The 15,643-nt window shown below is 41.6% G+C and overlaps 1 protein-coding gene across 9 annotated transcripts in view; it reads left to right on the plus strand.

Annotated features, from left to right (window-relative positions):
• The window catches only part of arid5b (AT-rich interaction domain 5B), a 137,355-nt gene that overhangs the window by 61,822 nt on the left and 59,890 nt on the right, over window positions 1–15,643 (plus strand). For 2 of the 9 annotated variants that reach the window (XM_069900751.1, XM_069900750.1), the window contains exon 2: window positions 12,138–12,246. The exons of the other annotated variants lie outside the window; for them this stretch is intronic. In XM_069900751.1, the coding sequence (XP_069756852.1) occupies window positions 12,147–12,246 (100 nt within the window). In that variant the 5' untranslated portion in view covers window positions 12,138–12,146. The remainder of the gene's footprint in view (window positions 1–12,137; window positions 12,247–15,643) is intronic. 9 annotated transcript variants of the gene reach the window in all.

Below are 15,643 nucleotides of genomic sequence, written 5' to 3' on the forward strand. Positions count from 1 at the left end.
CAAATGTGAGGACAGAAAGAAGCTGATATCTCCTGCCTGTGGAACTTAATAAATGAGTTCTTCAAAAGATAAGTGTGTACTTGGTGTACGGTACTTAGTGTCTTGTCTACACAGAAAGTGGAATGCATTACTCTGTTATTTCTTCGAGTTTTAATCAGGAAATATTTTTTTTCATGTTTTATGTTACATGCCGCCATAAAAGCACCATATGTTGTAAATTTTCTTTTGGTTATTTGGCATTCAGCTATAACAACAGAGCACAAACATTGATTTAGGCTTTAATACAAAGCTATTCAGTTCTCAGAAAAAAATACAAAATCATTTCTTTGTGGTACAATGAAGAAATGCATTATAAACAGCTTACTGTGCTATTTATAGAAGCACACAAAGCACTCATAACATAACCCATTTAAAACAATGTTTATCTTTTTCCTCCTTGGGGGAATAAAATCAATCGTGTTTGTGAATAATGGAATGGCTACTTAAAAATAAATTAGTGGCTCCAAATGAAACTCTTTGGAATGATTTTGGCACAAGGTGTAATTGTTTTATGTGTTTTATGGTGGGAGTATTCAGCAGATGGCAAAATTGTCTCCCATAGTATTTAGAACCACAAAAAACATGGTTTACTTTTCAGCAATCCAAGGCTGATGGAATAAAACACGAGAGAAGACGATCAGACAAGAGTCCTCATCACGTTTCATTGTTGCAGGAATTCTGCATTTTTATTTGCACACCGGACTGTATTTTGCACAAACTTTGACTTAAAATAGAAGGTGCAAGGTTCTATGTAATTATCTGTCAACTCCTCATTACAACCTTTGTTGACAGCCGAGAGGGCATGCAGACTTTCTGTTTGTGCAAGGTACTAAATTGTTCATAGAAGTGCACTTTTAAAAAAAAACACATTTTAAGAGGACATTGCCTGACGATAGCCACACATTGAAATATTCATCCGGGTACACTTAGGGATGGAAATTATTCCATACCCAACATTGATTTGGATTTTGCTCAATCCAGTAAAGTTTGATTGCAAGTTTGTATGCTTGTATCAAATTAGGCTATGTTTAGTCACAGCAGAATCACGGGGTTTCTTAGTTCAGAGTGTTACTGTGACATTCAAGCTGAAATAATAGATCATTGTTTGAATTTCTGTGCCCCTGCTATCTTCATGGACCTTCAGCAGTTGGTCCATGTGTTTTGTAACTGGTCTTTTAATAATCCAGATCAGATGGTGGGATGCTGGCGTGGTAATGCAGATCTAAAACCATTAAATTCTGCAGGAATTTAATGAAACATGTGGCACATGCTTGGCCAATGAATAGCTCACTGTAAAGTGGGTTTAAGAGCAAAGTAAACCCCTTTTACACTTGCGTTTCACTGTCAGCCATTCAGTGTCCTGAGATAGGAATGGTGTTTTAGCTGTTAACACGTGACCAATCTTAACTGGGACGCTGAATGTGTTCACACTTGCAAAGTCCCATCCCCGGGTTTAGGACTGTTTTACCTTCTACCGGTGACGTTGTGTGATGTTGGACCTATATTAAATTCTGATCAATGTATTATGATCTTATGTTTGAACAAAATTAATCATGCCTAATTATAACATAATTAAGCTATATGTACAGCACAGTATGAGCCCTTCAGCCCCTGTTGTTGTTGTGCCGATCTATATAAACCTTTATAAGGGACTGTGGGAAAGCAATAAATAGCAATAGCAGACCATTTTTAAACAGCGTGGGAAAGTTGGTAGAGCTATCATGCATAATTTATAAAGACTATGGGAAGAGAGCAATGGCGGACCTGCCCTCCCAGAATTCCGTGCGGCAGAGAAAGGGCTGTATGGACAGCTGCATGCACGGAGCACCCATGGAGGGGTTTCTCTGCCGCACGGAATTCTGGGAGGGTAGGATCTCCCATTGCTTTTTCCGTTGGGCTTTATAAATTGTGCGTGATAGCGCTACCAACTTTCCCACACTGTTTATAAATTGTCCACCATTGCTATCTAGCACTTTCCTCTCTCTCTTTCCCGTTGTGACTTTCTGACAGCAAAGCTTATACCTTCATTTTAATCTTCTTTCAAGTTCCTGTACTCTTGCAAAAAAACTTGGGTCATTTTTGTCCTAGAATGCAATTGTCCGTTCTCCACTTGCCTGATTGCAACACTGGTTGAAGCAGAGTCTATCCCTGGCATGAGATGCTGTCATTTCACGCCAGCAGTGAGACGTTTTCATTCCACACTCGGCCCATTTGAAGCTGATTAGCCGATAATTCCTGGGACCACTTTCCAAGTGTGAAAGGGGCTCTAGTCTGCCATGGATTTTTATCTTTTCCCACATTTTCTGTACAAAATGTTGCAATCAAAAGGATAGGAATTAAACAAAAATGTCTGCAGATGGGTGGGTGGGGAGGGGGTGGAATACACAAATGTGCTGGTGAAATTCAGCATGGTTCGCATCATGAAGAAGAAGTGAAGGACTGGAGGAAAACTTCAGGATAGGTATCCCTCAAAGAGACTTTGCAGTGGAGCAGCTAAATGGCCTGATGAAGAGCTCAGGCCCCAAACACTGGTTACCCTTTGGTGACCTGCCGAGGTTCTCCAGCACAAATATGTATAGCAAATAATAGGACGATCCAGCTAGCTATCATGTCTGCTCCACTGTCCTATCAGAGCACAGCTTTTACTTCCATTTCCTGCCTTCACAGCTAATCCCTATGTCTTTACCAAGCAAGAATTTGTCTTGAAGGAGATTGCAGAGGTTATGACTGTCGAGCTCGTCAAAAGAACCAAAGACTTGTTGATCCAAACCAAGGCTTTTATTAACTAACAGACTGGAGCATATCACAAGTAGGTCGACCAGTCCAGAGTGACCTCGTCTGGCTAGGATCAATCCTTTAAGACCTGCCAGTAGGTGTGGCTACACTCTCAGCCAATCACAGACATCCTACACTACCATCTGTACATATACACATTGGTGATAGAATCTGTACTACCACAATGACATGATATTGCAGTGATTTTCAAAAGCTGTCTTTCCACTCATGTACCACCCTTAAGTAATCCCTATGCCATCGGAGCTCTGTAATGATTACTTAAGGTGATATGTGGGTGGAAAGATAAAGTTTGAAAACCACTGTTTTAATCATACCTCATTGACTCGTTATGTGCAGGGTTTCATAACTTGGAAGGAAATTAACCAATGATAATTTTTCTCAACCAGAATATTTCAGTAACAATTTGGTCTCGAGGAGCAGTTCTCAACCTTTTTTCCCCTCTCAGGTGCCACCTTAAGCAATCCCTTACTAATCACAGAGCACCTATGGCATAAGGATTACTTAGAGTGGTATGTGAGTGGAAAGAAAAATTTGAAAAGCACTGTTATCTCAGAAATCCTGGGAAATTTCTACACGTGTGATGGAAGATGTGCTGACCAGCTGAATTACAGTCTCGTATGGAGACACCAATATCCCTGCGCATGAAGACCTACAAAAGATGCTGGACACATCACAGGCAAAACCCTCCCTGCCATCAAGAACATCTACGGAGAACGTTGCCGTCGGAGAACAGCAGCAATCATCAAGGACACACACCACCCAGCACATGCTCTGTTCTCGCTGCTGCTATCAGGAAAGAGGTGTAGGTGCCACAAGACTCACACCACCAGGATCATGAACAGCTGCTCCCCCTCCACCATCAGACTCCTCAAACAGTCAATATTTTTGCACTGCCAGTAAGTGGAAATCTGCACCACCTGCAGGAAAGAGAATCTCAGGGTTGTATGTGATGTCATGTAATGCACTGCAACAATTGTAAGTTTTCCTTGATGCCCCGCCCCCCCCCCCCCCCCCCCCCACCTCTTGCATCCATATGTTTCTGGAAAGAGATTTTCACAATTCCACTGCATTCTGTTTGCTTCTGGTGAACTGAATAGCTTTCATTTTAAAATTATTTCCTATCATTGATTTTCACCCCCACCCATAAACCATGGGATTAGATTTTCTTTAACTACTTCCATCAAATGCTTCCAACAATTTTACCACCCTGATTAGATCACCTCCAACGTTCAAAATTTGAATTTACTCCTTTATCACTTCCTATAAGCTCCTGAAGAAATTGTAACATCCCCAGCAATTCCTGTGACTCTGTCCCTTGGACTTTGAAGGGGGAGAAGCAGCTTGTGAAATAGAATTGAACCGCTCACGTCCATGCACAAGGCCCTTGTGTAATTGGTAGAACGAGCCACCCACCCACTAGTTGACCCGTTAGCTGCCTCCTGGCTCAGCTTCGGTGACGTGTGCTGTTCTGACAATCTTCAGCCTCGTCCGAATCCACAGGACTGCAGTGGAAATAGTCATCCTCAATTCCAAGGGATTACCTCAGAAGAAGACTTGGGCGTAAAGGCACAGTGGATGTGAAATATTTTGTAGCTAAATATTAGTGTTCAGTTTTAGGAGCTGTGGCAAAAAAAAATCTCATGTCCAGCTGGCCTCTGGCATGTCGACTGAGAAGCAAGATCAAGGCAATTACCAAGGAAAAAGTTGCTTTAAGAAACAGCTGGGTGCTGCTGGAGTATTAAAGAAATGAATATCACCACTGACCACGAGATTGACACCAAACTCTAGACTGACACCAAAATATACAAAATAAGAGTTCCTTAGTTTCACGATGCAGATGTGAAATTAATACAGTATCACTGTCAAGACTAGAATAATAAGCAATAGAGAATCCCTTCAAAGAGGTGAATCTCGCTGCCTTTACCCCTGTAATCTCACAGAAGATGGGGGGGATATGTAAAAGGGGCACGTTCCCCCACCTTTTTATTCAGGTGCCTGCCTGCTTTTTGTTCATACCTTGAAGAAGGGCTCAGGGCCAAAACGTTGGTTAGGTACCTTTACCTCCTATGGACACTGCGTGACCCTGCTGAGTTCTTCCAGTATTTTTCTGTTTTTACTATAGTCTCAGCATCTGCAGACTTTCGTGCTTCACTCCTGGGGCGATGTTTAGTGGTGACTTGATGAATGAATATTGACCAAGGCACTGCTGACTAACTTCCCCATCTTTGAGATATGGTTGAGATCTCATTGTAAAAATCTTTTAACATTAATTGTAAGGATAGGCAGCTTTAGTGCCTCATTCAAGGAACCTCCAGCGCTGTGACACACCTTCATTACCGCATTTGACAGTCTAAACATTGCTTCTATAAATAAGGCACAATTGATGGTTGGTTTTTTTCATGGGACGGCCACAGCGAAGCAACAACAGTTCTGTTGAAAAATGTGAGTTCTTGATAGTTTTAAATTGTTAATTTACAAAATTGTTCTCTTTCAGCATTTATAGATAAGGGGTGGCATGGTTAGTCTAACGCTATTGCAGCACCAGTGACCCGGGTTCGAATTTGGTGTTGTCTGTGAGGAGCTTGTATGGTTCCCCTGTATCATCTGGACATTTTTCTTCGGGTGCTTCATGGGCCAGAATCAGCTTCTACTCTGCTCTAAATAAATGTGTAATTTTAAACAAAAAATAAAATTTTAATTAAAAAAAATCAGTTGCAACATATTTTTGACTACTGGAAGATTTTTAAAAAATATATCCCCTTCTATATACTGACTGTACAGGCAAAATGTCAGCAAACTATAACCGACGTTTCGGGCCTGAACCCTATGACAATATTTTGTAAAAGAGCACTGAATCAGTTTAAAATGATTTAATTCTTTTTTCCCATCTGGAACAAATGATTTGTCTTATAGTTGAGCAGCGAGAATTTGGTGTCACTTGAGAGATTTTGAGGGAGAATTGACAGTTTCAATATAAATTCTACTTAACCTTCTATTTTAAACAAAAGCTAAACCATGCAGAGTCTGGTCTGTACACAAAAATAATGAATCGGTAATTACCAGGGCCTTGACAGAATGAAATATACATGAAGACCACTGCTCAATAATGATTAAATGCATTCTCAAAGTCCCAAGCTTCTAGTCCTAGTTACATTAACTTGGGGGCTAGAAATTCAGTGAAAGGTTTCATGCTGTGGATTAATTAAGAATGTTACCAGAATGCAAAACATTTTCTTTTAGTAACAGCATTCCTAACTGTGTGTTGATAAAAGTTGCTTGATGTATCACCTTGGCGTAATAACTTGTACATTCCAGGATCTTGGTGTCTCTTCTCACTTAATCACAAGAGGACCAAAATCATATCTGAATTGCATGTCACTTGTTTGGTTTATTTCACTGCTGCTTTTAGGTGAGGGGTGGGGGGGTTGGTTGCTCAGGGGAAACACCAAGTGAATTTGAGGCAATGTAATTATTTTCTAAAAACAATGTGTCGCTTCTGATGTGGGAGCTGAGAACATTAAGATAGGCAAAGGATTCCTGCTCAACTATAAGACAAGATGCTTGTTTCAGGCTGGAAAAAGAATTTTAAACAATTGATTCAGGGCTTTTTTTTAACAAAATATTGTCATAGTTTGCTGACGTCGATAATGTGATTTGCCAAGATGACTTCACAAAAGCAACTTGCTAAAGTGCAGGTAATTTGAAATAGAAATGAAAAGAAAAATTGCTGACTTTGATATTCTGCCTTTTTTCTTAAACCAAAGCCCTTATATTAGCAAAATTGTACAACTGTTTCAGAACTTTTAACTGTTAAGAGTCGGTGCAATGAGCAATTTGATAATGAATATTTTGAGATCAGAATGAACCTTTTCCTTGTAATTAGCCCTATTACTTTATTTCTTTTAATGATTCATTAAAAATGCAAGCAGATCAGATGGCTATTGAACAGGAACAACAGATTATTTGCTGAAGTGGAGATAAAATTGAAGCTAAATACACCAGCTTTGAGAAAAGTTCCTGGAATTTGCTTAATATGGGAAACAGGAGGAGCTACTCAAAGCTTTTATTTTACTATATAAATTATAAAATTGGATATAATTATAGTCTTGCTACAAAGCTGTAGAGACTTGAAGGAAAGCTTCAACTCCTAAGATGTTTAGTCTTTTTAGCATCAAGTTAACTTGGGAATCGAGCCAAGCAAAGTACAGTACAAAGGGTTCTGTGTGCTTTTGATAATTACTTAGAAAATGAGTATTCTGCTTTTTCTAATTATACATCTAGTTTCATTTATTCTTCTATTTCTCTGAAATGATCTCATCTTTCAGTTGAACAGCACTTATTCTAGGTGTCGTCATAGTGGTAGGACTATTTTGCATGTTTGCATCATTTTTTTTAAAGCTGCATTTGCCACAAGATTTGGGTGAGTTAACAAAAGGTTCAGTGGAATGTTTGCAAAGTTTTTAAATAAGCTTAATTATTGATTTTTTTTTTCTGGAACATAATGTATTTTTTTTCTCTCTTTAAACTCAGCTTTTCTTTTCTGCAAGAAACCACTTGGTCAATCTTCTTGTCTGCTGGCTCTGGGGCAAGAGCAATCCAGCGATTTCCCCATCCCTGCCCTCTCCCCATCGCACGACAGGTGCTTTCATTTTCAAGCAACTGCAGTAAAACCCCTCTTATCTGGAATTCCAGTGAATGGCAGCCCCAAGCGACCAGCAAAAAAAAATTGCTGAAAATAAATAGATAAAAAATACGGAAGTTAAAAATTGGATGCCTCGCCTTTAGTTCGCCAATTATGCTACTTGCAGTCTCACGCAACCAGAAAAATCATTTTTCCGGCATCTGCCAATCCCCATAGGTGCCAGATACCAGGGGTTTAAAAGACAAAGGAGGAAAAACCCAACACCAACCCACCAATTTTCCCTTGAAACTGCTGCAACCGTGTCTGCTTGTCCCGCATCGGACTTGTCAGCCGCAAACGAGCCTGCAGCTGACGTGGACTTTACCCCTCCATAAATCTTCGTCCACGAAGCCAAGCCAAAGAAAAGAAGTTGGCTTGCGAACACCAGAATTGATGAAGGCGCCTTCAGACCCAGACAAAGCATTCCAAACTGCAACCTCTCACTACACAGAAAAGTTTTGAAATGTTTTTGGCTCTTTTAGTAACCATGATCCTTTTATCTGTGGAAACTTATCTTCTGTCTAACATCCTTGGATGGTTCATGATTTTAAATATCCTATCAACCTTTGATCCAAGAAATTCAACTTCACTTTCTGCAGTTAGTTTACACAACCAAAAAATCTGCCATCCTTTGAGCTTCCTTTTTTTTTGCTCTCTTTTAGCCCTCTGCATTTTTCTAAAGAGTGGTGCTCTGAACTGGACACTACCAGCGTTACACAAAGATTTTACAAAGGAACAGCATGAAATAAACAGTAGATACCTTTCCTCGGCTTTCAGAAATCTATGCTAAACTGTTGGAAGCAGACTCCAGTGGAAATGATCTTTGGTATCCCCATTGCTTGGTCTCGATAGGGACATCCTTGTAGAGTTGCACCCCCCTCCCCTTTCAACAATATGGAAGTTGTGGAGATGGGGGAGTCATTCAGGCTTTGGCTGCAGAAGTGGAGCTTAGTGCAAAATCACGTTCGAAAGGCTCATACAAGACACCATCTGCTGACCTTTGGTAAGGTTGGCGACCCTCCTGTATCGTAGGCTTCAGGAATTTGACATTAATCTCCTACTGCAAGCAACCATTGAGACAAATCAATGGGGAATTGTCACAATGAATACTCGAGGTTGAATCAGATTTACCTTATCACCTTCCCAGTGATGTGCTGGAGATTGTTGAATTCAATTAAGGCCCCCGCTGATGACCTGCTGTCAATTACCTCATTGTTATTTACTTGATGTGAATAAATATGTTTAAATAGTGTCACTTCCATAATGACACTGTTTACTAAATATCCCAGCAGATCACTTGGAAAGCCAGATGTGGCAGGCAATTTTACTATCCTTCTTTCTTCGGCAGTCCCTCAGGATTGAGGATGGCTTGTTTCCACTCCAGTTTTAGTGGGTTCCCAGGTGGCTGTCGAGGCCAGCTTGGGAACCATAGAATTTACATTAAAACGGCAAAAAGTACCCTGGTCACAGCACTGGATTAGTAATCTAAAGATTCAGATGGATGGTGCATGTGTTGATATTTGTGAAAGAGGCCACAAATTGTTTTTAAATCCTTCATGGATGGGAATCTGCTGTCCTTGCCTATAGGCCCTGGTTTACTCTTAATCTCCGTCTGAAGTGGGCTTTGCCAGCCATTCTGCTGTCAGCACCTTGTCAGGAAAACAAGGGATAAGCAAACGAAAACGCTGGCCCTGCCAGTGACTTCATTCTGCAAATCAATAACAAGACAATAGAACATTTGTCAAGACCACGTGGAATTAAATAAATGTCTGTTTATCTAGTTATTTTTTTTAACTTTGGCTATGCACATCAGTAGAGAAACTGTAGGGGAGAACAGAGAATTCATGTCTAAGTGATTGGCTTCAATGCAGTTTAACAAGGAAGAAACTTTTGGATTACTGAAAGGAATGGAGAATCAAGAAACCTCGCGTTACGTTCTAATGAGGTAACACCTGTACAGGAATTGAAGGTTACGACTGATGGAATTAAATACATTTCTGCTGTACTGTTGCTATTTTGTTGCATCTGGCCTTCAGCTGCGAGGTTTAAAGTGTGTGGCAATAAATGAGAGTTGTTGTGACCTAATGCAGGGTCAGTGCAAAAATGCTGCATTTCACATTTTTTTTCCCAGATAGCTCAGCAGCTGAATTCTTGAAGTGTAACTTGAAACCTATTTGAAAAGATATTAATCACGGCATATGGTATTTTACTCTCTGTGAGTTACAACCGAAGTTTTTGCTAGCAAATGTTCACTCAAGTGTTATATACTTAACTGAATCAACAGTGTGATTTGCCTGCCCTTTTTAATTACACCAAATGCAAAAAAAGGGAACTGTAGAACTGGAATTATAAATACTTGTGCTAGTATCACTTCACTTGTGATCTTAGTGGCTGGGCTTGAATTTGTGGGCATTTCACTTGAACTCATTTCTTTGTGATGAAAGGATGTGTTCAATAATCAGTTCTTGGTCAGTTTCCCAGCTGTAACATAACATCCTGTAAAATATGCTGCTGACGGAGAGAAAATCATTTGAAATCCTGAAACCTTTGTCACAGCTTGATTGACAGTTCTTGAGCAAGATTGCCAATACTTGCAAGGAGTCTTTAATGCAGCCAGCGAGAAGATTATGTTTGGGTTGATTAAGCACCTTTTACATTGAGAGGATTGTAGCTGCAAACCATGTTTAACCCAGCCAATTTGTAAAATGTACTCGTAATAGAGTTTAACTCAGGCAATGAACAGATTACACTCGTGATATTATTCTACATAGCCAATGAACAGATTATACTTCCTATAGCTGTGTTACACTCAATTAACATGTTGTATTTGTTCAGATAGCGATTGTTCAAATGCATTTAAAAACCTGTGTCAATATTTGTAGCGAGGTTGCTATGACTAGATTATAGCTCTCGGTTATAGCTCGAATCCACAGGAGAAAAAAGACAGTGGAGTGTATTTGACACTGAGTTTATTCAGTGGTAGCTCTGCCTTTTATAGTCAGCACAGCCGTGTCACCACCGAGGTGTGGCTTGAGCAGGTTGGCTGCTGATTGGTTTCCTCGGATGCCTGGACCCCAATTGGGGGGCCCCCTGCAATCCTCCAGCAGTGATTGGCCAGTTTCACTGCTCTGCCGGCTGCCTATGCTGGTCACCATGTTCGACGACTATTTCTTGAGTCAGCCCGAGGTGCAGGCTGGTACACGACCCCACCCACCCACCCCCCACCCACAGAACTGATGATCGGGGCGCTGTTTTTAGGAGGCCAACCCCTGCGCCGTAGGGTTAAGTGAGTGATGGGCTGGTCAAAGTCCAAGTAGGCCAGTTTCAACTGGGTGAGTGTGAAATTTTCTTCCCTGCCGCCAATATCCAAAACACAGGTGGAGCTGTTGTGTCTGAAGACATGGTATGGCCCCTCGTAGGGCCACTGTAGGGGTGGCCGGTGAGCCCCGCGCCGAACAAACATGTATTTACTGTCAGTAAAGTTCTTTGGGACGTAAGTGCAAAGTTGGCCCTGGCGGTCTAGATTTAGCGAGGGCCAGGGTGCTTAGGTGCTCGTGTAGTCAGGACAAGGTGGTCGTCGGGGGTTCCCCTAAATCTTTATGGCCCATCACAAGTTCGGCCGGTATAACTAGTGGTGCACCATAGACTAACTCGGCAGAGGATCCGGGTTAACAACTCTTTGATGGCCTCGTACCTTCCTTGTTCCATGGACTGCTGGAGGAGGTCGATGATGTGGGTTGCGGTGTCCTGATCGAGGGCGCAGACCATGTGGTAGCAGCACATCTCGTCGGCAGAGATCCATTGAATGGCGAACTGCACCTCAGCTTGCTGGAACCACACCCATGGTTGCGACATCCAGAATCCGGACAGCTTCAACGCTATGGCGTTGATTGCAGGTTACTCTTCCATCTTTGGGTCCAAAGCGCTGTTTGGACCGGTCAAGGTCACCACTGCAGCAAGGTCGCTATGGCTACAGCTAGGTTACAGCTCTCGGTTATAGCCCTAAGGCAGTAGTTTGAATCCGCAGGAGAAGAAAGACACACATACCAGTAGAGTGTATTCAACACTGAATTTATTCAGTGGTAGCTCTGCCTTTTATAGTCAGCTTGGCCGCATCACCACTGGGGCGTGGCTTGAGCGGGCCGGCTGCCGATTGGTTACTTCGGCTCCCTGATTGGGCTCCCTGCGATCCACCGGCAGCGATTGGCCAGTTTTACCGCTCTGCCGGCGACCTATGGAAACGGGCATTTCAGCCCGGACGATGCTTTGCCGGCCGCTGCGTCCGCCAATCATTTCCTGCGTCAAATTGAGGCTCGGGCTGCGGGTTGCTACAACTTTATTTGTTTTTTTTCGTCTGGGATGGATTTAAGTGATATCCTTGATTTCTCTGGAAGTAAGTTTGAAATTGATACATTTTAAGAGGTGCCAAGAAAGTAGTGTTTTAATGTAGCAAATCGTGACTATGACAGGTTATTTGATTTTTTTTTCCCAGAGAGGGCAGGGATAGGATATAGCATCATTTCTGAAACAGTAAATTTCCCACAATTGTGGTTGATGCTGCAAATTTTGATTAATTTCTGGCATGATAATGATATTTCTTTCCATTTCTACACAAATCTAGTCAGAAGCAATGTGTCCATTTGTCAACCAGCTAGCAGCATTTACTGGAAAATACATGAGAGTGACATCAGAGAAAGATCACCCACAGATTGCTGATGGTTTATTTTCCAGTAAGTTAGTATAAATGTAATTTGTTGTTTCTTGTAGCCATATGCTCTATTGACCTCATGGGACATTTCCAGCCACTTCGCAGAATGAAACAATGTTGTATTTGTATAGCTCTTAATGTAATACTGTTTTAAAATAAGGCAGTGCATATTTTCAGATGGACTGACAGCTTCTCATTGGGACTTGGATATAAATTTGCATTTGCTGGTCCATTCATGGAAGCTCCAGTTCATGTTGCCAAACTGCAAGCTTTCGACACTCAGTGTTCTGTGTCACACTGAATAGCACGTGAGCGAGATGGTAAAACAATTTTTTTTAAGTGTGGTTCCCCTGTAACTAGGATTTGATGGTTGGGATTAAATAAATGGGAGGGCGGGGATGAGATTATTTTTCTGATGGAAGAGAACTGATATGTGAGGGGAAGCCTGGTTTGTTTATTTTTCATTGAAAAATGTAACAACTAGTAAGTAGCAGTGAATATAATTGTGTTTAACAAGCCAGGTTGTTCATCTTGCCAAAATAGTTTTGACATTTTCATTATGTCAGTGGGACTCTGGGCTGTTTTACTTCTGATTTAACTGGGATGAAAGTCCAGAGGTTTCAAGAGGTCAGCAGAAAGGGGCATCAGTCTCAAAACAGTAATTCAGCAAAAATACTTTGGCTTCAGAAATTCCCTCGAATGAAACCATGGCCACAGTGTTTGTGAAAGTAAGTTTTTTTTGCTAGATATTAAGAATTAGTTCATGATTTGATTTAACCTTCTATTCCTGAGTCTAAATTGACTTTATTCTGAGCAAATGTTTGCAGAATTGAACCCCGCCAAACAAAATGGTCAGTGATGGCATTGATATGAAACCTCCCAATATAACAAGCAGAGGGTCATGGTAAAAAGTTATTTTTGAGACTGTGTTCTTCACCAGGGACCATCTCATTTTTTTAATGAGTTAGACATGGGTGTGCAGGGCAAGGTCTCTGAATGTTGCGGATAATGTAAACCTTGGAAGTATGGAAAGCATTAAGATAGTTAATAGACTTCAGTGGGGAGGGGGGTGGGGGAGAGGATAACCAGGTGAGGGGGATAGACATGGCAGATGAAATTTATTCCAGATAATTCCAAAGTGATACATTTTAGCACTGGAACAAGGAAAGATGACATGAAGCCAAGAATACAGTTCCAAAGTGGGGGGGGGAGAAGCTGGATATTGAATTGTTTATTGTTACTTGTGCTGTGATAGTTTGTTTAGTGTGCTAGCTTGCCAAGTCAACTCTTAGTTAAGTACAGCAGGTATGCAATGATAAAACAAGAAAACAGGGTGCAGTGTTCAGTAAGTCAAAGAATGCAGTGTGTAACGCTACAAAGATGGTAGAGAGATTTTGAACAGTGCAAAGGCATCAGCTTTTAGCCAATGAGGTACATGATGCATTTTGGAGAAACCTGCTAATGACAGATATGATCATGTGATTGCAAACATCAACTGCAAAATGTTTTCCTTTGCATGGAGTGGTGGACGTGAAGGAACAAATGGCGTCCAGGGGTCTGGCAGGTTCTTGGCACAGGAAGTGAGCTTTCCTTCACGGGTCCAATTGGGGACTTGAGAAAATTGGTTACGTCTGTTTGTTACAGCATACCTGCAACAGTGAAAAGGGTTCTTCTGCAAGCAGTCTAACAGGTTACTTCTCAGGTTCATGCAGCCTGATAAAGTAAAGCATGAGGACAATGTCAGAGATAGAGTTGCAATGAAAAAAAAAAGATCATTTGGCAGCATGATAGGCCTTTTATGGGGCACATTCAAGAGCCCGATGGCTACTCATGGTGCACGATTTCATACTCTTGTGTCTTCTGTGAAGAGAGTGTTGGGGGTGTGATGAACTAGCTCAAAGTAGCTCTGGGTGCAGTAGTCTTTCAGTATGTTGGCTGCCTTTCCTCTGAGTTCACAGAGCGAAGGCAGGTTTGTGTTACACTCTGAGCTGCATTCACTGGCTCCTGTAGTTTCTTCCCACCTTAAGATGAGCAGCTCCCGTACCTCGCTGTGATGCATCCAGCAGGTCTGCCTTCAAGGTGAGGGACATGGCAGACCTCCGTAGGCTTCAAAGCAAGTAGATGCATTGATGCACTTTTTTGGCTGATGAATCAATGTGGTTGGCCGAGGACAGGTCATTGGAAGTGGTTGCACCTTAAAACGTTAGCTGTCTTCACTTTGATGTGGACAACAGAGTGGAGAGGAGCATAAAATCTTGAAGCCTTTAAAAAAAACATAGAGTGGTGCGGTGACAGCATCCTCTTCCTGGCCTAGAAAGGTTCTGTGATTCTTTAAAAAAATCTAATTGCTAATCAGTTACTCGGTGCATAATTCCCTTTTTATGAGAAATTTTGACCATATGCCAAGCCACACTTGATTTTTTACCTGAAGCAGATTTTCCACAACAGACGCGAATGCCTGAAGTAATAATCATCAGTAAAGATTTCCTTGGTGATGTGAGATGGAGGTTTGACACTAGAGGGCAATTGAGTGCTTTGGTGAGCACTGCACTCTGGACCATTGTCGAAATTCTGCTTATTCCTTGCAGAAGGGCTCAGGCCCGTAACATCGGCAAAATATCTTTGCTTTTTCTGGATGCTGAAGGACCGGCTGAGTTCCTCCAGCATGTTCCTCAGTGTGTTTTTATATTGTCGGTACTTCCCCAACTTGGGCTGTTCAAAGGAAATTCTGCCTGACTTTGTGCCTCTGGAGACTTTTTACTCTGCTCTTCATGGTGGCAAAGGCTGTAACAGAGCCATTACAAGCTCTCTAGGTAAAAGGGGAACTTTAACATCCTTTTCCACCCCAGAAAACCCCATAGAATTAAGTTTTGAAATGCACCAATGTTCAAATAAAAGGTGCTGAAAAAAATAATTTACACTCAGCGTGCTTTTAAAGAGGGAAGCGCAGTAAATGACCAAGTAATTTTGGTTGAGTGGCGGTTGTTGAACAAGTGTTTGGGCATCATACTGGTCCTCTCTGTGCTGTGAGATTGTCACCAAGTGGGTCCTTGGCTTGGTGCTGAAAGACAGCACCTTTGGCAATGTGACGCTCCACTGGCTCTGGAAGGTCATTTTTGGATCATGTGAATGAAGCTGTGGAAAAAGATCCATTTATTTCTCTCTCTTTGCCGATTCTTCTGTTACGAGTAGATTTGATCAGGGAGTTAACAGGTCGGTGTTTTGTGAGGGCCACATGGCGACAGTGGCTGGTTAGCTGTTGTATTGGATGCTGAGGGTTGTGGGCTGTTTGGAATAAAATGGGTCTTGGTCTCCTCCCCAGCAACGTAATCATAATCAGGCCTTTTATTTTAATATGGAGGACTTTAATGTGGCCAATTAGGCTCGAATAGTTGAAAAGGATAGTCAAGAAAATCTTA

This window comes from Narcine bancroftii, chromosome 10 (genome assembly GCF_036971445.1).
Source record: "Narcine bancroftii isolate sNarBan1 chromosome 10, sNarBan1.hap1, whole genome shotgun sequence".
Lineage (NCBI taxonomy): Eukaryota > Metazoa > Chordata > Chondrichthyes > Torpediniformes > Narcinidae > Narcine > Narcine bancroftii.